Source organism: Pichia kudriavzevii, chromosome 2 (assembly GCF_003054445.1).
Source record: "Pichia kudriavzevii chromosome 2, complete sequence".
Taxonomy (NCBI): domain Eukaryota; kingdom Fungi; phylum Ascomycota; class Pichiomycetes; order Pichiales; family Pichiaceae; genus Pichia; species Pichia kudriavzevii.
Window position 1 is genome coordinate 2,009,145 of NC_042507.1, and position 20,420 is coordinate 2,029,564.

The 20,420-nt window shown below is 37.8% G+C and overlaps 10 protein-coding genes across 10 annotated transcripts; 6 read left to right on the forward strand and 4 right to left on the reverse strand.

The window, feature by feature from the left end:
• Positions 1–48: 48 nt before the first annotated feature.
• Positions 49–615, forward strand: C5L36_0B09360 (uncharacterized protein; the record flags this gene model as incomplete). Its single annotated transcript, XM_029465313.1, has 1 exon — positions 49–615. One exon carries the CDS (start codon positions 49–51, stop codon positions 613–615), a length of 567 nt encoding a protein of 188 aa, XP_029321172.1.
• Positions 616–742: 127 nt separating this feature from the next.
• On the reverse strand, positions 743–1,450 carry C5L36_0B09370 (uncharacterized protein; the record flags this gene model as incomplete). Its single annotated transcript, XM_029465314.1, has 1 exon — positions 743–1,450. The coding sequence occupies one exon, from the start codon at positions 1,448–1,450 to the stop codon at positions 743–745; it is 708 nt and encodes a 235-aa protein (XP_029321173.1).
• A 1,204-nt stretch (positions 1,451–2,654) lies between these two features.
• On the forward strand, positions 2,655–6,446 carry C5L36_0B09380 (uncharacterized protein; the record flags this gene model as incomplete). The annotated part of the gene is made up of 1 exon (XM_029465315.1): positions 2,655–6,446. One exon carries the CDS (start codon positions 2,655–2,657, stop codon positions 6,444–6,446), a length of 3,792 nt encoding a protein of 1,263 aa, XP_029321174.1.
• A 383-nt stretch (positions 6,447–6,829) lies between these two features.
• On the forward strand, positions 6,830–7,825 carry C5L36_0B09390 (uncharacterized protein; the record flags this gene model as incomplete). The annotated part of the gene is made up of 1 exon (XM_029465316.1): positions 6,830–7,825. One exon carries the CDS (start codon positions 6,830–6,832, stop codon positions 7,823–7,825), a length of 996 nt encoding a protein of 331 aa, XP_029321175.1.
• Positions 7,826–8,158: 333 nt separating this feature from the next.
• Positions 8,159–10,891, forward strand: C5L36_0B09400 (uncharacterized protein; the record flags this gene model as incomplete). The annotated part of the gene is made up of 1 exon (XM_029465317.1): positions 8,159–10,891. One exon carries the CDS (start codon positions 8,159–8,161, stop codon positions 10,889–10,891), a length of 2,733 nt encoding a protein of 910 aa, XP_029321176.1.
• Positions 10,892–11,290: 399 nt separating this feature from the next.
• On the forward strand, positions 11,291–12,697 carry C5L36_0B09410 (uncharacterized protein; the record flags this gene model as incomplete). Its single annotated transcript, XM_029465318.1, has 1 exon — positions 11,291–12,697. One exon carries the CDS (start codon positions 11,291–11,293, stop codon positions 12,695–12,697), a length of 1,407 nt encoding a protein of 468 aa, XP_029321177.1.
• Positions 12,698–12,848: 151 nt separating this feature from the next.
• On the reverse strand, positions 12,849–13,121 carry C5L36_0B09420 (uncharacterized protein; the record flags this gene model as incomplete). The annotated part of the gene is made up of 1 exon (XM_029465319.1): positions 12,849–13,121. One exon carries the CDS (start codon positions 13,119–13,121, stop codon positions 12,849–12,851), a length of 273 nt encoding a protein of 90 aa, XP_029321178.1.
• A 199-nt stretch (positions 13,122–13,320) lies between these two features.
• Positions 13,321–16,221, forward strand: C5L36_0B09430 (uncharacterized protein; the record flags this gene model as incomplete). The annotated part of the gene is made up of 1 exon (XM_029465320.1): positions 13,321–16,221. The coding sequence occupies one exon, from the start codon at positions 13,321–13,323 to the stop codon at positions 16,219–16,221; it is 2,901 nt and encodes a 966-aa protein (XP_029321179.1).
• A 96-nt stretch (positions 16,222–16,317) lies between these two features.
• Positions 16,318–18,636, reverse strand: C5L36_0B09440 (uncharacterized protein; the record flags this gene model as incomplete). Its single annotated transcript, XM_029465321.1, has 1 exon — positions 16,318–18,636. The coding sequence occupies one exon, from the start codon at positions 18,634–18,636 to the stop codon at positions 16,318–16,320; it is 2,319 nt and encodes a 772-aa protein (XP_029321180.1).
• A 392-nt stretch (positions 18,637–19,028) lies between these two features.
• Positions 19,029–20,213, reverse strand: C5L36_0B09450 (uncharacterized protein; the record flags this gene model as incomplete). The annotated part of the gene is made up of 1 exon (XM_029465322.1): positions 19,029–20,213. The coding sequence occupies one exon, from the start codon at positions 20,211–20,213 to the stop codon at positions 19,029–19,031; it is 1,185 nt and encodes a 394-aa protein (XP_029321181.1).
• Positions 20,214–20,420: the final 207 nt, after the last annotated feature.

Below are 20,420 nucleotides of genomic sequence, written 5' to 3' on the forward strand. Positions count from 1 at the left end.
GTCAGAAATGAAGTGATTTTGGACATTTTGCTCCTTTAAAAAAAAACCATGTTACGATTTGCAGCCACTAATGCATCACGGAAATATATTGGAACATGTACACTCTGTTTGTTGATGGTATGCACACACAATTCTTTAAGCACTTCGAATATCCAAAGTGATCAAGGGGTGCATAATGAAGTGCCATGCGCAAAGGATGGGGTTTCCATTAGCACGGTAGATCTGGATGAACTCTCTAAACACAACAGGGATGGAGATTGCTGGGTCAGTATCCACGGACGAGTCTACGATGTCTCTGAATTTGTGCAGCAGCATCCCGGTGGCTCCGACAAGCTACTACGTTTTGCGGGGAAAGACGCCACCCGTGGCTTTCGGCTGCAACATCCAGAATCGTATTTGGAACGGTTCCTCGGTGATCAGAAGTATCGGGGGAGGTTAGTGGATGCCATTGAGACACGGAGAGTTGCTAGCAAAAAGGGAATATCATTACCAGCAGAGTCCTCCCTTGAACGTTATCGTGGAGCTAGCGATGATGAAAGGGAGTATTACAAGGCTCTAGTGAGAGAGTATATGAGAGAGTACAAGCGCAGACGGAGAGAGAAAGAGTCAAAGTAAGTTTAGGTTTGCAAAAATAAAGTATGGACGGTGGCTTTAGATAGTAGTCTGTATAAAATGTATACATACATACATACATACATATATACATACATATTTAGATAATTTTAATGTCGACACAACATGCTCATGATGTTTTCTCCTTCACAGTAAGGATGGAGAGAAGCAAGTTTCTCAAATATATGAAGGGGATTAGCAAAAACCCTGGAATGTAGAAGTAGATAAGGTAGTCTAGGAAGCTAGGGATCGAGTCGAAAGTTTCCACTTTGTACTCTTTCCTGACTATCTCGTTCAAATAGATGCTCGATAGGTACTCTTCATCTCCAGGCAGTGCTGATAGCGAGATCAAGTCCAAGAAGGTGATGTTTTTACTTGTGAGATTCTTTTGAAGCTTTGATGTTAGAGATTCGAGTTGTGCATTGAGGGAGTTGTTTGGATCGACCCGTGCCCTACCAACCATTACTAGGGCGTCCTTCGCCAAGCCTTTATTTTCCGAGAGTCCGAGAATGGTTTGCAAATCCCATTGGACACAATCGTCAATAGTTGGGTTTAGGGAAATCACCACATCCAAGGGCTTATAATCGTCGAGCTTCAAGCCAGCCAAAAAGTCGTCATTAACAACAGAATCGGATGGGTCTTTAATAGTTCTAACCGTGAATGACCCCCTTATCTCGGGATTAGTATAGTAGAGTGCATCCAACAATTCTGCGGTATTAATTGCCAGGGCAACTACATGATTGCCCTTCTTGGTAATATCCTTTACCAATTGCACCCCCACCTCGGAGTTGGCATTGATGATGAGGGCAGTGGAAGAGAAGGTCGAAAGGGAACTCATATCTGACTGGAACGTTGATGTAAAATAAGTTGGCGGATTTTGTAGTTAAACAACCGTCTATTGGTAAATCTGCTTTATACCATATTATATTGAAATAATGGTGAAATATTGCCGAGGTAACATTGTCTCTCTTGGTGCATTCAAGATAAGGGCGAGCCTATTTCGCCAAAAGGGGGAGAATCGCCAATTGTTTGCGTTTCTGTTGTTTTTTCCGACATTCGCGAAACTAAAACTCTTGATTTCCAGGCAGATGGGGCGTTGACGCGTCGATGTCACGTCCATAGTAGTGTAACTGTGTCAAGTATGCCAAGTATGCCAAGTATACTAAGTAAATGAATTGTGCTAATTATTGCAACTGGGGGGAACTTTAATTTTTATACTCTTTCTATCCCATGTTTTGTTTAAGTGGTTTCTAATTACTGCATTATATAAACAACTAGTTAGGCGAAAAAAGCAAAGCAAAGCAAAGAAACTGGAGGAAAAGGCGAGAAAACAATAAAAAAAGGGAGAAATTCCGTTTTGACATTTTTTCCCAATTAGAGAGGGGGAGGGGGAAGAGTGCTAAAAAAAATACTAAAAAAAAAAATGGTGCTAACAAAATAGTTTCAAAAATTAAGAGGCTAAAAGAAGAAAAGAAAAAACAAAAAATCGAGAAGATGCCATGCCCAATTTCTTTTTCAGCTCCATTCTCATTTTCAATTCCATTTCCATTTCCAGATATACTCTTCTCGGTGGATTTCCATTCATTGGCAGAGATGGACGCTTCTCACGGGAATCACTATAAGGTATCTTCTCCCTCCCCACACAAATAGATACCCTGATTTATTTGAACTTCCTTTTTTTTTTTGGTATTTGCAAACATAAGCTACATAGAGACATTGCCTCTAATTGTCCAATTGTATCTTCTTCTTTCCACTGTCCCTTCCGCCCCTTGATACTACAGCCTCTCAAGGAGTCCAACCAGATTGAACAAAGACACTCTTTCCGCTGCCCTATTGCCCCCCCCCCTGAATAAAATACCTCATTTATTTGTCCCTCCCCCCACAGATCTCCACATATCTCTATAGGACTCCACTCTGCAGATACTGACGCAAACACACACCCACACATTACTCATACAAAGCCATCTGCATAGAAACATATCTCTTCCCCTCACGATTTTTGTTAGTCTCTCCTTTCAGTTAATTTTACTGTTTCTCCCATTATGTCCACAGGTAAGGACAGTAGCAATTCCCAGCATGACCAATTAAGGAAACGGCTTGAACAGGAATTGTCAATTCTTAAATCGTCAACAGATAACACCGATTTCGACTGGTTTCTTAATTCCAATACTGGATTGAAGAATGACGCAATCAATATCGAGACTAACCAGAACAAGGCCAATACAACATGTGAACCGGCACAAGGTATCCCCATTTCACCATTAAAGTCACCTTCTCTAGCCAGGTCTCCAAATACAAAGGCAAAACCATCTATTTCGATGACGGACAGAGATGAAGATTTAATGGTGGGTCTGTCAAGATCACGCACAGCTGATGCTAAAATGATGTCTTCCTCAACCAGTAGGAAAGTAGATAATGGTCTTCGTAGAACAGCTACAAATACCGACACTGCGGATTTTTCAGGTGCAAAACCAAGATATCATGAACCAATCATTACTAACAAACCTCCAATATTGCCACCTAAAAAGAAGGGGTTCTTTAAAAAATTGTTTGGTTCAAAAAACTCTGATGATAAAAGTTCCTCTAGTAAGTCAAGGCGTATTTTATCTCCTTCTTCGTCGAAATCTCCTTCTCCTTCTAGATCACCGTCATTGTCATCTCCATCTCCTTCACCAGCATCTCCATCTCCACCTTCACCTTCATCGCTGAAACCACAGACTTCAAGATATGCTTCTTCAAAGCAACAGTTGGCCTCACCAAATGATTCAATCACAAGAGTCACATCAGTATCTCCAGTATCTTCGGTTCCAGGCTCGGTTACCAGCTCCATATTCAAATCAGAGTCTCATCAATCGCAGAATTCTGTGCCATTGACCATATCTGAAAGATACCAAGATGTCGATCCGGAATTATCTAGCTATTTACTTGAGATGGAGAAGAATTCCATGAGTAATAAAGGTATGGATCTAATTGATTATAACAATAACTTCATCTATTCTCCATCAGGATTGCAAAGTGTCAAATATAAGGAAGACGAGATTCCAGAACATCCTGATAAACCAAAGAGGCCTTCGGCGTTCTCTTCCAAACAGGCCCACTGTGAATCCCTTGAAAAGGAGCTTTTTTTGAAACATAAAAGGGAAAGAGAAGAAAAGGAATCCTCAATGTTTGGAAGTTTATTACATAGAGCAAGAACAAATACAAATGAATTATCTCGTATTTCCTCATGTCTTGAAGAAGGTGAGGACACCCCACCTTTAACTTTCCAGCCTATAGAATACGTTCATCCCCCACCTAAATTTAACCCAAGACCTCCATTAAGTACATTTGACGAAATCAAGCCAATGAAGAAAGTTGCATTTGCCGCAACTACATTTGTTATTGACCCTCCACAACAAATACCTTCTAGGAATCCGAGAAAGGGGAATGTTGAAATCTGTCCTAATGGTGAATTGATTATTCATAAGATTGATCCTCAAGAAAAGCTCAATGCTGCAACGGGTATTGTGGTTGGAGGTTCAGGCCATTTGAAACTGATCAATCATGAAGATGAAGAAAACGGAAACAAAGACGAAGACACAGATGGTGCCAATAAGAAGGATTTAGGAGTCGATGTCCCTCAAGCAGCAACCATGAGGAAAGCATCATCCACGGCTTCTGTAAATTCGCAAATATCAAACCATACTATTAAGAAAGAGGAAAGAGCATTAGCTGCCGAAAAGGCTAGACAGCATCATGACTACGATGACATTGATGTCCAGAAGGAACATTTGACTATTGATAAACCAATGGTTAGAAGGAGAAAGCAAATGGAGACTCCTGTTGTCACTTTGAAGATGGATGAATTGTATACAAGATGCTGTCACTTGCGTGAGATTTTACCAATCCCTGCCACTTTAAAGCAAATACCAAAGGGTACGACAGATCCAATTCCTTATTTACATTTGAGAAATCCAAGGCCTTCAATGATTGAGATTCTATCTTTCACTGATTTTATTAGGATTGCACCTGTGATATGTGTTTCATTGGATGGTGTCTCACTAACCCACGAAATGTTTAGAATCGTTCTATCTTCATTGATGTATAAGAGATACCTTGAAAAATTGTCATTGAGAAATACCAAAATCGATGAAAAAGGATGGAAAATGTTGTGTCTCTTTTTATCAATGAACAAAGCGCTCAAAAAACTCGATTTAACTCAATGCCCCTTTATTGATGTGAATACACAAAGAATAAAGAAGAAGCCTAAAGATGCACCAGAGACCAGAATGACATGTAACATCAATGATCGATCGGATAGAAACTGGGCGTTGTTCACTGCGGCACTTATATTTAGAGGTGGTATTGATGACATTATATTGACCGGTTGCAAAGTACCTGATTTGAAGTTGTTTGCAAACCTACTTACTTTAGGTTTGTCAAAGAGTGAAAAGGTTGGGCTAGCCTACAACAGCTTGGAATTACAACACTGTAAAATCATAGCACGCTGGCTGCAAATTAATAAGGTTTTGCTCGGTATAGACCTTGCCTACAATGATCTCTCCTCGTGTTTGAAACCATTCATTGATTTTGCCGAAGATGATAATATCTCAAAGGATAATATATTGATGTTTAGTTTGAACTCGTGCAACTTGATTGATTGTGATGAAACGAACAAGTTTTTAAATTCACTATCGAATCTTCCAAACTTGAAATATTTAGACTTGTCATCCAATTCAAAGTTCATGAAATCGGCCTTAGACAAGTTACTTGTTCTTTTACCTTTACTTCATCAACTAGTCAGGCTTAACGTTGACAATAACCAGCTAAGTACGGAATCGATGGTGAAACTCATTGAATGTGTTTCTCTAATGCCAAACCTCAGCTATCTATCTATAATGGGTAATGAGATGAATGAAATTGTCGCAGCAGCACTGTGTAGGGCCCTCAAGCATTCCAAGACATTGTATTCCATTATATTTGATAAATCTCCTATTCCAAATAAATTACAGGAAAAGATTGGCTTACTAACCATAAAAAACGTCGAAAGTCAACTGTATCATAAGCAAAACGTTGATACTAAGACTTTTGCTGATATAATTTCAGCATCTGATAAAAAGGAAATAAGGGATAAGCTTGGATTGACTGAAGGGATGAGCTTTAGTGAGTCATTGTACAAGATAATGAACACGAAGAATATTGACCAAGATGCTTTGAATAAATTTATAGATCTAATGATTGAAATTAGGACACATATGATGCATGTCATTCAAGATTTGATTCACCTAAATTCCAAGAATCAATTAACAATGCAAGGTAAAGAATTGCTCATTCGACTTTATACTATGAATGCATCTGTTAATAAGGCAATGGAGTTAATTGATCAGCATCGGTATGCTGAATTGAAGGAAAAAAGTCAGAAGAAGATTGACATGACCTCTTATGACACACTAATGAACAGCCAATTTATCAAACTTCCTGAATTGCAATCTGATTGCACGGCAAAAGAAGACGACGAAGTCATTGAGGCTACCCCAATGCACCACTCAAACTCTTTGAAGGATACGATGTTATCTACTAACGATCCATATGACTTGATCTCGATGCTGAGACGTTGTAAAATGAACGATATTTCTCTGAAAGACCTATTTACAAAGTCCAGCTCTAGTGCGAAGGCAGAATCAGAGACACCTGCCATTGATGAGGGCCGTGATACGACTATCAAGAACTACTCTGAAGATATGAACTTGGAGTCTACATCACCAGATGATAGCCAGACAAAGAACGAAGAAGAGGCCCAGATGACGCCAGTATATGACAAAATTTTGCATGAACTATTGAAGAATGACATTTGAACAGTAGCTCACTATATTCCCTGCTTCGTACCTTTCCATATAAACATTTCTGCACTACATACTTATTTTATATTACACTATATTATTTCCCGAAGACTATATACTCTCAAAAGGTAGCCAGTTCTCCTTTTGTGTGTGTTTGTGTGTGTGTGTGTGTGTGTGTGTGTGCCCTCCGTACACCGGAACTCAAAAAAGTAAACCAGGCGCTCTCGTTTCTCGCAGCCTCAATGGGAGCGTGTGAGGGAGAAGAATATTGCATTGAAGATTGCAAGCCCGAAAGGAGGAGTGTTGTTGGTAATGCCTGCACATTATCTGTATTTTGTTTTTGGTCTCCAAACGAACAAACGTCTACGTTTTCCAAATAGAACTATACCAGAAACACAATGTTGCATTTGGAACCACAAAACCTACTCATCCAAGAAACCTTTGCGAAGGCGCTTGCGGCAAATTACGAACCGTGTAGCCTGGATAGAATTCTCACCGATTTTGACTTTACAACATATCACATCTCGACACCACAGGACAAGACCAAGATACTCTTGTCCATCAACATCAAATGCTGGCAAGACTTGGTTAATTATGGGGCAATGGCTTTGTTGGAGAAGAAGTATGGTGGATATACCTTTATCCAATTTCTATCGGGATCTAATTGTGAGCCTGGATATGATGTCTCACTGTACATTGACATTGAACAAGTGCAACTCAATGACGAAGAAAAGAGCCTTTTGGTGCATGAGTTGAGTTTGTTAAAGAGAAACTGCTTTGCAGCACCATTCTTAAAGGCATTTGCAAGATACGAAGTTTTGGCAAAGGAGAACCCAGTAGACCCAAACAATTTGTACGGGGAAGACAGTGTTGCTGCATCCAACAGCAACGAGGAAGTTTTGAAGCTTGACTACCGTGGACAAGAAACTATATACATCAAGCCATCAAGTGACCGAGTAACTGTTATTTTTTCAACGATTTTCAATGACGAGACAGATAAGATCTTCTCCAAGGTTTTCCTCCAAGAGTTCAGTGATGCCAGAAAGAGATCTATCCAGAAGGCGCCACAGGTCATCAACTCACATCGTGAGGTGCCATTGGAAATCAGACACTTGGCACCACAAACGGATGATAAGACATACATTACGTTTGTTTTGTTTCCTAGACACCTTGCAAGTGACGACGTCAAATGGAATACCATCACCCAGATTGAGCTATTCAGATCCTACTTCCACTACCACATCAAGATTGTCAAATGTTACTTACACCAGAGAATGAGATACAGAGTGCAAAGTTTCACCAAAATCTTGAACAGGGCCAAAAGAGAGATCGACGAAGAGGAATACCGTGCCGAGCGGAAAACTGCCTCTGGTAGAAGGTTCGAGGTGAGATGAGAGCAACGAATAGCCGCAAGATGTACATTGTGTGTATGTAAATGTTAAAAAGTATAGGTAGAAAATGTAACTGGAAATAAACAGCCCATGCTTGTAGTGAAAACTGTCAGGGACAAAAAAAAAAAAGTAAGCAAAAAATGCCGAGCCTCCTACAATCATTCTGTAAATGACCCGTGAGTGTCGTTTGGCAGAAGTCTCGCCCAGTGGTGGGGAAAATGAAGTATTGAATGTTCATCAATATACTGAAATTGGGTTCGGTATGTAGCTGGTTGTGTTTGGGTTTTTTGGAAAGAGGCTACCAGCACAAAGGAGACACGCAAGACCGCAGGTACGATGTCGTTCTTTGGATTTGATCCCATGGCTCCACCGGGCGGCCCTGATAAGCCTGAGACCCTGGACTTCAACGATCTCGAAGAAGACGATGCCTTAAACGATGAGACCTTTGGTGCAGTAGCAGTTTCCAACCTGAAGGACGATTTTGATTTTTCATTAGGAGGAAACAGCGGTGCTAAACAACAGACATCACTGAAACCAGCTCCAGCACCAGCTCCAGTAGCACAGAACAGCGTGTCGTATGCGTCGGCAGCACAGACTAAGGTGGATGATATCTTACAACCAATGGCTTCTCTTTGGACCGATGAAAAACCAGCATCTACCGACAATGCCAACACACCCACCTCCGACAATACACGTGTTTTAACTTTGGAAGAAATTGAGGCAAAATTGAGGACTCAGAAGACACCTATCCAGCAGCAGCAGCAGCAGCAGCCACATCAACAACAACAGCATAACATTGTTGCAGGTAACAACATGGCACAGTTTCAATTGCCACCGTACGTTACTCAAATGTTAATGCAACCCACTGTTCAACAACAGATTATGGCGGCAGTTTCATCTGGTAGATTTGCTAACATCCAGATTGCCACCCAGGCGATGATCCAGATGTTATTATCTGGTCCAAATCCAATGATGCAAATGCCTCCTCAATATGGTGTCCAGAATGGCATGAATTATATGCATAGTATGGGTATGCAACAGGTACCACCACCACCACAACAACAACAACAACAAAATCAAAACCAACAACAGATGCAGATGCAACAAATGCAACAAATGCAACAAATGCAACAAATGCAACAGCACGGTCAGCCACAACAACCGAACCTTCCAACTGAACAGCTTCCACAGCAGTATCAACAATTACCTAACGTTCAACAACATCCGAATCCGCAAAATTCAACGGTAAACAACCAACAGCCTCAGCAGCAACACGTCACCCAATTACAACAAAAGGGTCAAAACATTCAACATCAACAACCACATCCAATCAACGTCGAACAGAAGATTGATTTGAACTCTTTCCCATCAATTGAAGTTGCGAGTGCCAAGGGTAATGGTCACGTCAACCATGATGATGCTAACATCGAAGTGAACTCTGAGTCAGATGGGGAAAGAGCGGACCTCCCAAAAACACAGTCTAATCACCAACACCATATGAATCAGTACCATAATCAACGTTTTGCTCACAATAACCAATTTCATAATAACTACAAGCAAAAGTCCCACATGCAAAGACAGCAACAATTACAGCTGCAACTGGCCAATATGTCACCCGAACAACGTGATCACTTTTTGTCCAGGCAAGAGAAAGTTCAGAAAATCACTAGATGTTCTGGTTTTATGACACCAAAAGATAAAGATTTTGTGACTAGGTTTCAATTGTCTCAGATTGTTACTGATGACCCATACAATGAAGATTTCTATAGCCAAGTTTACAAGGTTTTGAATTCAGCCAATGGCGAAAACAATATGAATTCTTTGGCACAGAAGTATCTTGAACAATCTGGCCATAGACTTGGAGGTAGATCCAAGAGAGCAGATATTGCTCTTCAAAGGATGCAACAACAAGTTTCTAAGGCTGTTTCGGTTGCCAAAGAAAGAGGTGAAAGTACTGGTATCTTAACTAAAGCAGGTGCACTAGGTAAAGTTTCATTTGGTAATGGTAAACAACCAAGAAGGCAATTGATTATCCACAACCAAGAGAGCGAACAGGATGATAAAGCCAGTACCAAAGCTAACACGAAAAAGGAGATAGTTTTGCCTAAGGAATTCACCTTTTCCAAGTCTGCAAGAACCTTCCAACTATCAATAATTGAAAAAATCTACAATGAGGTCTTGAAATTAGAATCTCTTGAAAGAGAAAATCAACAATATGAAACTAGCCAACTATGGAAATCTTTGCATATCAATGATGTTATTAAGACATCTGCTGGTGAGGTTATGAACCCATTTATTTCCATTTTAAGTTATGATAAGATGATGAAGTTATTTGATAGAATGTTCCATTTTTTCACACCAGAACAAAAGCTCGAATTGACATCTCAACTGTTTCTCCATCTCCAAGATTTGGATGTCATTAGAAAGGGATCTTACCAGAACTACAGTGCAAATAATTATGAAATTCCAAATGAGGTTAGCAAAAAAATCGATTTATTCCAAATTGCAGTTTTGAAGGGATTGGTGTTCTATTTGAGTGAATCAAACTTTTCGTATGTTTTAACTTGGCTGAATACCCTAGTAACATCCAAGACTATTCTTTTCATAGTTACTACCAAAATTGGCTTATCTTTAATTACAGTTCTAATATCCAGATTGGAATTGATTAAGCAAGAGTTTGGAAGTTCTATCAGTGCACAAGAACTCTCCCAATGGCAAACCGTATATGATCAATTATTCCAGTGTCTGGAAGGCAGGCTATCAACTTGCTTCCCGCCATATATTTCTCATGATGAGGCCAGAAAAGTTACAAATAAGGACTCGAACGATGATGGATCTTATGTCTGGCAATTTTTAGCTTCATTGACATTGACAGGCCAACTAAACCACCAAAGAATTATTGTTGATGAAGTCAGAAATGAGATTTTCGGTGTTATGGCTGTTGCAAAGGAGCTAAAGTCTAAAGGAGAATTAGATAGTGCTTCTAGATATTTGGATAATTTGAACTTGTTCTTGAATGCCATGGGATTGGTTGCAACAGAGGATGACATCTCACAACTGAACGAATAATATATGTATATTACGTTGTCGTTAACTATATAATCTACTTACCTTACTTTTTCCCCCACATTTAACTATGTAATCATTATGCATTATTAGTATACTAGTAATTCCAATATACCGATAAACCATCACTAGTAATACCGTCACCAACCATTGTGTATTGTTTCTTAGTTTGTGGCTTGGTAGTCACTAAACTCTCAACCAGGAAATAAAAAAATTATATCCAAATTAGGCAATGCTAAAAACCAGCTTTGCAACTGCCTACTTTCCGAATGATCTCTGATCGATGAACTCCCTTTTTAATCCACAAGCCACATACGCTTTTCGAAATTGTATATTTTACAGCCCTTATCATCTTCTTGCTTAAGGAGTGAAAACAGCTTTTTAAGCATTGGAAAACACACAATGACCGATTCCGAAGTAGAACCCCTTCTAGGTAAATCCGCTGGATCAAGCGTGTATGATAGAATTCCAAGTGATGCCTCATTGAAAAAAAGTCCCTCTTCTACTCTGCCAATCCAAATAGAGGAAGGGACCCCTAGTCAAGCGAAAAGCAATACCACTGACACAGATTCTGAAAAAAGTGCTTTAAACAGTGGATTAAAAATCCCTCCAAGATCAAACTCCCGTTCATACTCATTATCGAAAGCATCAACGAGAAATAGTCCACCAAAGTTTCCTTCAATCGAAAACTTGTCGCAAAATCCAAATACAACAATCAATAGCTTTAAAGTAGGAAATACAGCTGGTAATAGAACATCTGTCTTTTCGGATTACTCTGGTATTGTTCAGCAAGTAGATATTGATACCATTAAATTTGTTGGAAACAAAGATAGTGTTCAATTAAGCGGAAACTTTTCTTCTTCCTCTTCGGACCATTATATTCAAGAAGATAATGATGCTTCAAGTTTGCCGAAAACTCCAAGGGCTTTATCAAAAGAAAAATACCCGGGCACAAATGCACTGGATAGTAAAAATATGGCTAACCTTATCAGAAAAAATACAGAACATAGTCCAATCAAAAAAACAGGGCTTCCCTTACCTGAATCCCCATTGCCTAAACTTCATGACGCTTATAAGCATCCAAGGTCGGTTGAGACTTCCCCGTTGAAGAAAAGACATCAAAAGTCGTTATCTAATGCAAGCTCAGAAAGTTCAAAAGTTCACCAACAACTAGACAATATCATGAAAGAAGTAGAAGATTTACAAAGTGTTATAGATGATGATCAATTAAAAAAGACAGGCTCAAAACTTTCCATGGCTTCTACGAACCATTCTTTTCATACAGCAGATGACGGGGACTCCATATACACTACTAATCCATTACTCGAACCTGAAGAAGATGGACAAAAGCCTGAAGAAGATGAGGAAACTGTGACTTTGAAGTTTGGACATACGTTGGATCCATCACTGCTAGGAACTGTTAAACATGAATCGCCTTTAAGATTGAAGAACCCCAAAACAGAAAGCACCAAATCGCATGCAAAGAGCACATCATCAAAATCAGGGAAGTCACGCCATAGCAAGAGCTCAAGCTCGCATAAGTCAAAAAGAAGATCAACATCATCTAGAAATTCATTAAAGCCATTTTCTTATGAGACATTAGCAAAATTATTAAATGCTACAGATGGAATTATAATCGGCCAAGAATTTGCAACTTTGAACATACCAAGTGAAGAGAAGTTTCTGATTGAGAGGATAGTTGACTCGATAAGTAGGCTAACCGCTAATATGATGCTAAACCCTGCGAGATATGATCAAAGTTGTGCCAGACTAGAACGTGTTTTGAACGTTCTTGAAGGTTTTGATTGATTCACTTGTGTCTTTCTAGGCATAGCTTTATACTAATAATACCCTTGTAATTTTTTATTTTTAATACTTTCGTAATTATACTGATAAAAAATGTTTATTAAAGAACGTTAATTTATTTTTTTTTTTTTACAAAATAGATCCTATTATACAACTATAATTTCGTTTTCTGATTTTCAAACAAGGGAGAATGGATCAATATATCCGGAAGAGAGAAGAATTGTATTTGTGACCCCCTTATGTATATCTGGGATGCGTGTTTGGTGGAACCATCCTTAGCGGTAACAATTACATCCTGAAGTTGCACATTCATACTGTCCTCAGCTTCCAATAGCTTACCTCTATAAGAAACTCCATTTGTAAGTTCTATAGTGACTATATGCCCATGTGCCTCGTGTAATAGTTTGATAGGGAGTGTAACAACCATTGTCCTTTGGTTAACTTGCACTCAGTCAGTGGATAGAAAACTCTTCCAGCCAATTTAGAAACAACACTGATACCTCCAAATCATGAAGGCGAGTCCTTCGGTGCGCCTATACGTGAAAATGATTGCATACCATGTAAAATGATTGCTTAATCAATTTGTCTAGAATTTGATGTATATATTCTCTTAGGCACCACGGGTCATGCAAGATCAAGCGGACACTTTAGAGAGAGCAAAAGAGGAGTCTAGCCCATTTTCAATTGAGGAAGTGCAATTACAGTATCCGCTAAAATCTCGAGTTTGTAAGCTATTTGTCAGGAATAACTATGTCTATATTATATTAAAGTCTGGGACAATACAAGGAATTGATTTAGACAAACCAGAAGATGTAAATATAATCAACCTACCCATTGGAAGTGATCAGCAAATTAAAGACGCATGGGTTGATGATTTTAACTATCATTTGATTTTACGAAGTTCAAAAAATGAATACTTTTATGTACGACATAACTCAAGCACATACAGTACACTTTCCAGATTGAAGAACCTGAATGTTAGCTGTATCTGCTTTTTTAGTAGATGTACTACAAAGACGTTTAGTGGTCCTTTGTTAGTTACGACATCGAACCGATTATTGTTAGAATATTCTATTGACAACAACAAGGAAAAGTTTTTGAAAACTATTGTGAAGCTAAAATTTCCCATAATTCAAATGGTTAGCTCATTACATGATGAATCCAAAGGAGTTCTTAGCTACAATGTTGATTTATTTGCGGAAACAGAGATTTTGTGCTACAAGACTAAGATACCTGCTGAACCGGCCTCAAATGTCCAAGTGTTTCAAGCTTTGGGGAAGGATACACCCTCTAAAGTCGATATTGAGGTGATAAGTAGAGTCACTTCACATGGAAACTACATGACGTTCTATAATTCAGAAACTATTTTTGTGGATAAGGTGGATTTGACTGAGTGTGATGAATTTAGCACTCGCCGTATTCCCATTGAAGAAAATGTTAGGTGTGTGGCTTTAACGGGATACTTCATCTTAGTCATTACAACAATGAACAAGCTGGTAGTATATAATCAGTTGAACTTTAACATAATTGAAAAGTTCTCTTTGAGTTATCTTGGATTGAATATCTTGGGAATTTCATTTGATTCGATAAACAGAACATTTTGGTTGTATTCGGATCACCACATCTTTGAGCTAATAATCAACATAGAAAGTACTGGTATTATAGATGCTCTGATACAAAAACACATGTATGATGAGGCTCTCAAGATTGTTTCACCGTCAAATAAAGTGCATCGAAGTTTAATACTTCGTAAAAAAGGTTATTTTTTGTTAAACGAACAACAATACAAGAAAGCGATTGACGTATTTTTACAAACAGATGAGGCATTTGATAGAGTGGCATTGGCAATTTTTGAGGTAGAAGATCAGAGTCTTTTAAGATACTATTTAAATTCGAAATTGAGTAGTTTACCTAGTTCAATGAAGGCTCAAAAAATTTTACTGGCCACTTGGATAGTGGAGACTTATGCTGAACAACTAAACTCGATTAAAAATACCTCAATAAATAGCACAAAACACAACAAATCCATTATCAATGGATTACAAAATGATGACTCAGACAACTTGAAATCATCTAGTATCGATCAAGAATTTCAAAACTTCCTCAAGAAAAATATGAAGATTTTTGATAAAGAAACAGTCTACCAAATTCTAATTTCACATAATTGCGGCGATGATTTGTTGTTTTTCGCAGAACTAATGCAAGATTATGATTTTGTTTTGAAACACTACATATCCCTACAAAGATGGGATGCTTCATTATCGGTAATATCGAAGCAGCAAAGTCCAGAATTGGTGTACAAATCTGCAAGTGTACTTTTGGTAAATTATCCAAAAAAAACAGTAGATCTATGGATCAGACTAATTGATGATCTGAACCCTCAAAAGTTAATTCCAGCTCTCCTGACTTATAATAAAACTGTCATTACTTCTCGAAAGATCTTAGTAGACCAAAACCAGGCGATCAGGTTTCTCAAATATTTAATCTACGAAAAACAATCCAAGGATAAGCTAATTTACAATACTTACTTTTCTTTCCTCATTGCTTTTGCAAATACTGATGACGAAAACGTCACTTTAAAACATTTAGAGCAATTTGGAGAATCAAGGAAAAGATACTTTGGCTTGTCGGGCAATGGTGATGTTGCATTTGACTATGATTTTGTTTTGAGACTATGTTTCAAGTTTAATAAAATTCATTCTGCTATATATTTATACTCTTTTATGGGCAAAAATGAAGATGCAGTAACCCTTGCACTAAATAATGATTTGATTGAAACGGCGATTCAAGTTGCGGAACAGCCCCATGGACTAGACGATACCACCAGAAAAATCTTATGGATGAAGATTAGTAAAGAATTGGTTGATAAAGTTCTTTCTAATAGAGAATATGTTTCTCAGCACAGCAATATATTTATCAAAGACAAAACTAACACTGAAATTGGTGCATCAACCAATGAAATATATATACTGCTGAAATTTTTGACTGAAGCATGTGAACTTATAACGATTAGAGATTTGCTGCCACTATTTCCTGATTTTATTGTTATAGATAATTTTAAAGAATCTTTAGTGGCTGCCTTACAACAATTATCGGCAGATATGAATAAACTTTCCACCGAAATGGAGGCAGAATTGACTGAAGCTGAGAATGTAACACTAAAAATCAAGAACTTCAAATCAAGGAATTTTCAAATTATTGATCCTTACGAATCATGCGAATTATGTCATCGTATATTAACTATAAGGAAATTTATTGTTTTTCCTTGCTCACATGCGTTTCATCAAGATTGTTTAGTAAAACGTATACTAGAATCCAATGATTATAAGAAGAAAAATGCTATTTACAAGTTACAAAAGCAAATTTCCCTAAGTAAAAGAAATAATACATTATCGAAAGCGGTTAAAAAAGATATTGACATTCTTTTGTCTAGCTCTTGCTGTCTATGCTCCGATATGAAAATTAATGAAATTGAAGAGCCTCTAGTAAAGCCTGGTGATAACAAAATGGCCGAATGGAAGATTTAGTTGTGGTATCATCACAAAGAATCCCTTTGTTTCACTCATGGATTTTTTGCTTTATACAAGATATATCGGACTTTATATACATATGCTTACATAGAATTAGAATGTTTTAAATCTATTATTATCCAACTTCTTCGAAGCTCTCAAATTGCTCAACATCTCAGAGATTCTATATTCAATTAGTTCTCTTAATCTCGTAGCAGACTGGATATCTATAAAGCATTGCGGGAATCTATAAGCTAACCACATATAAGTTCCCATAGCTCTATGAAACTGTTCAAGTTTCATCAATCTTTCTTCAACTGGAACGATTTTATTTACAGGCGTTCTCAAAGTTTGAAATTCTTTGATTTCTGCCTTCTTAATTTTCTCGATTATTTCTTCCTTCATCGAAGCAGGAACTGGTTCTAGTTCAATATCACCGCCTTTAGTATGTATTTTTCTGTCTTTAATAATTGGCTCACCTTCGATTGAATCTTCTGAAGTTACATAAAATGGCATAGACTCGAAATCAAAAACAGATTTCCTGCTTCTTGTTGCAATAGTTTCCATGAACTGTTTGAACAAATCATCGGTGACTAATTTCAAAGCTCTTGATGGAGCTCCTGTCAAAGTTGTTGGGCATGCAATACATTTAAGCTGATCTTGTATATAAAAGTTCTCGGTCAAGTTATGGGCCTCAAAAAATTTTGAAACCGTCTTCCGGTCATCCAATGATTGAAGAACAAAAGTTCTTTTCAGGTTTTTGGTTTTTCTATAATGCTTGCTCAAGTCGTTCTCAAACTTCCTATATATAGAACTTAATGGGGTTCTTCCACTAAACATTGAGTAGTATCTAACCCATAACCCATCAGGTGGCCATAAGGTGGCAGTTTTCAAGTACTCGATAGGTGCATCTATGGCTTTCCTGACAACTTGTAGCTCGGTAGCGTTAATTGCCGTAATATGACCCTCTCCGCCACCAACACCATACCTACCAGCACGGCCACCAATCTGCTTAATATTTGAGTCTGTTAGAGTAACGTTTGCCTTACCGTTGTATTTTTGAGTAGTCGTGAAAATAACTCTATTAATCTTTAGGTTCAAACCCATACCAATGGCATCGGAGGCAACAACTATATCATAAACACCATCATTGAAGCGTTGAGCTTCTTGAGCTCTTGTTTCCGGCGGTAAGGCGCCATAAATAACAGCACATTTCAGGCCGGTCTCTTTTTCAACATGTGCCTTCATGTCTAAAATAACTGGCTTGCTAAAACATACGATACAATCACCCCTCTTTAATTCATGGAAATTGATCGGTTTGTCATCAACAACTAATTTGCCTAATCGGTTATATTCGTTGATTATTAAGTCGTCACCGGTCATTTTTACCAATTTCTCAATCAAAGGGATTGCAGATTTCTCACCACATAGATGAATCTCCTTTGCCTTGGCACCGAGGATTGCATTTGTCCAAGCTGAACCTCTGAATTGATCACCAATCATTTGAATTTCATCAACTACAATAACATCATAACTATCACTCAAGGATAACATTTCAATTGTACCTGAAGTTAGCCCAGCCCTATTACCATTTTCATCAATATCAACAACGACTTCTTCTCCAGTGACTAAATTACATCTAACGCCCTTAGACTGAAACTTCTCGTAAACTTCTCTTGCCAACAATCGCAAAGGACCAGCAAAATACCCTTTCGAACAAGTTTCCAATCTTTTTAACGCATTATATGTCTTACCACTGTTGGTAGGCCCTACATGCATAATAAACTTACGTTTGAGTCGTCTAGCTTGAGGAAACCATTCAAAGGGGTTATCAACATCCATTATGTTCAGTGTCAATTTTTCATTGTAGTTTTGGTTATTATCTTTATTTGAAAACGTGTGATGTAAGTGAAATGGCTTGAACTTCATATACAAGAATTTTTCGATTAACAAATCCATCGTGAGATCAAGTTTCTCATCACTTGAATTCGTTTTGACAGCATCAGGTTCTAATGGTAGAATATCTAAGTTGTCTCTATTATTGAGAATAAAGCCCGTTATCTGAGCCAAGTTTTCTTGAGTAGGGGTTAATATTTGGGCCAGTATTTTTGGTGATTGTGATTTCAGATCCACCTTTCTAATATGTTCACTTGAGCTATCCAATACTTCTTGCTCCAAATCTATTGTAGTTTTGAGAAGAGCATTGTAATTGTTTTTCAGAAACAAATTATCGTAATGTTTCCTAATTACCGGATAGTGAAATTGTTTTAGATTGTTTGATTTCAACTTGGACTTGAAAGCCTGGAAAGATTTTTTTATACGATCCCTAATCTCTTTATTGTAAATGACATCATCTTGCCTGTGACGAACTGTTGCATATTGGCGAAAAATTATCGACCTTGGTAAAGTGAAACTCCTATATGTTAGGAGCATAGTTAGATGGGTTTTAAGAAGTTCAAGAGGCGGGTGTACCGTTTAAGTAAACTATGAAAGATAATGCAAATGTAAAACATTGAAATCATAATCACGAAACAAAAAAAAACAGCTTTGTGTGAGAAAAAAAAAATAATGATTTTACCATTTTTTGAATCTTGACTAAATGTTCTCTTAAAATTTCAGTGGCCTTTTGTACACTTCCAAAGCGATAGATCTAACAGGTTTCATGTTTAACCTGGTGTCAGTTATTGGTTATAACATTTTTTTAGGGATAAAGCGATCTTATTGCTCATATATAGCGAGTAGGTGCTTTCATGCTACAATTTCTATACTTTAATTTCGAATAAGTTAATGAATAGTAAATAAAAAATTATAACGAGAAAAATGTATCAAATGGCTAATGTTTTCTCCTTTTCTTCTTCAGCTTTTTGAAGTAATGTGATTTTAGTGTCATTGTAGATGACGTTTAAATCGGTCTTTGGATCAGTTTTCTTGAAAGCTTCCATTGGGACATACCCCCACTTTTTCAACATTGCAATATCTTCGTCCCAACCTGTACACATGGTGGTTAGCATCTTTTCACCAGTGAAAATAGCATTCACACCAGCTGAAAAACAAAGTAACTGTTCGTGTTCTTTCATTGTATATCTACCAGCAGCCAAACGAATGATTGATTTAGGCATTAATAATCTGGCGGTACAAATAACACGTAGGATATTATCTAAGCTCAATTTCCTTTCCTTGTATTTGGTTTTCAACTCTTCTTCAATTGGAGTTCCCTTAATTGCAATCAATTTGTTAATTGGCAATGATTCAGGATGCTTTTCCATTGTTGAAAGAGTGTGTAAGAAATCAATATGATCATCGACTGTCTCACCCATACCTAAAATACCACCAGAACAGACTTTGACACCAGCGTCGTTAACAGATTTGATAGTTCTCAATCTATCATCATAAGATCTAGTTGAGATGACATTTTTATAATGGCTTCTCGACGTGTCAATGTTATGATTATAAGCAGTTAGACCACTGTCTTTTAATTCTTTGATCTGCTCATCATTAATCATACCTAATGTAACACAAGTTTCCATGCCTAACTCATCATTGATCTTTTTAACCATATCACCAATTTTCTTTAAGGCAGATTTCCTACCTTTCATCTCCCTCCAAGCTGATCCCATACAGAACCTGGTAGAGTTGTTAGCCTTCGCAATTTTTGCCTTCTCAAAAACGGTATCCAGGTCTAACAACTTCGTTGCCTTTAAGCCAGTATCGTTGTGGCTTGATTGGGAGCAGTACTTACAGTCTTCCGTACAGCCCCCTGTTTTGATAGATAGCAAAGTACATAGTTGAATTTCGGAGGGGTTGTGATGCTGACGGTGCTGGACTTGCGAGTAGAATAATAAATCATTCAACGGTAAACTAAATAATGAAGACACATCTTCTCGAGTCCAAGTAGTAATGGGGTCTTTTGTAGTGAGTGCAGTTTGGAGCAACTTATTAGCATTTGTTGAAGAAAAGATGGCATTGGTAGCCAATGTTCTCTTGATAGTTAGACTAGTCAGACCAATCATTGTTAATCAGAAAAAAAATAATAAAAACGTGAAAAGGAATCTCGAATAAGTAAGGAGAAAAAGGATTTGATTATAAAAGGCCAACTAATATCAGAAGAGATGTAAGCATGCTTAATATCGAGACCCTTTTATAGTCAAAGGAATAGCACGAAATTTGACCCAATGTTGGGTGGGTGGAAAATACAATGTGAATCATTGTGAATCATC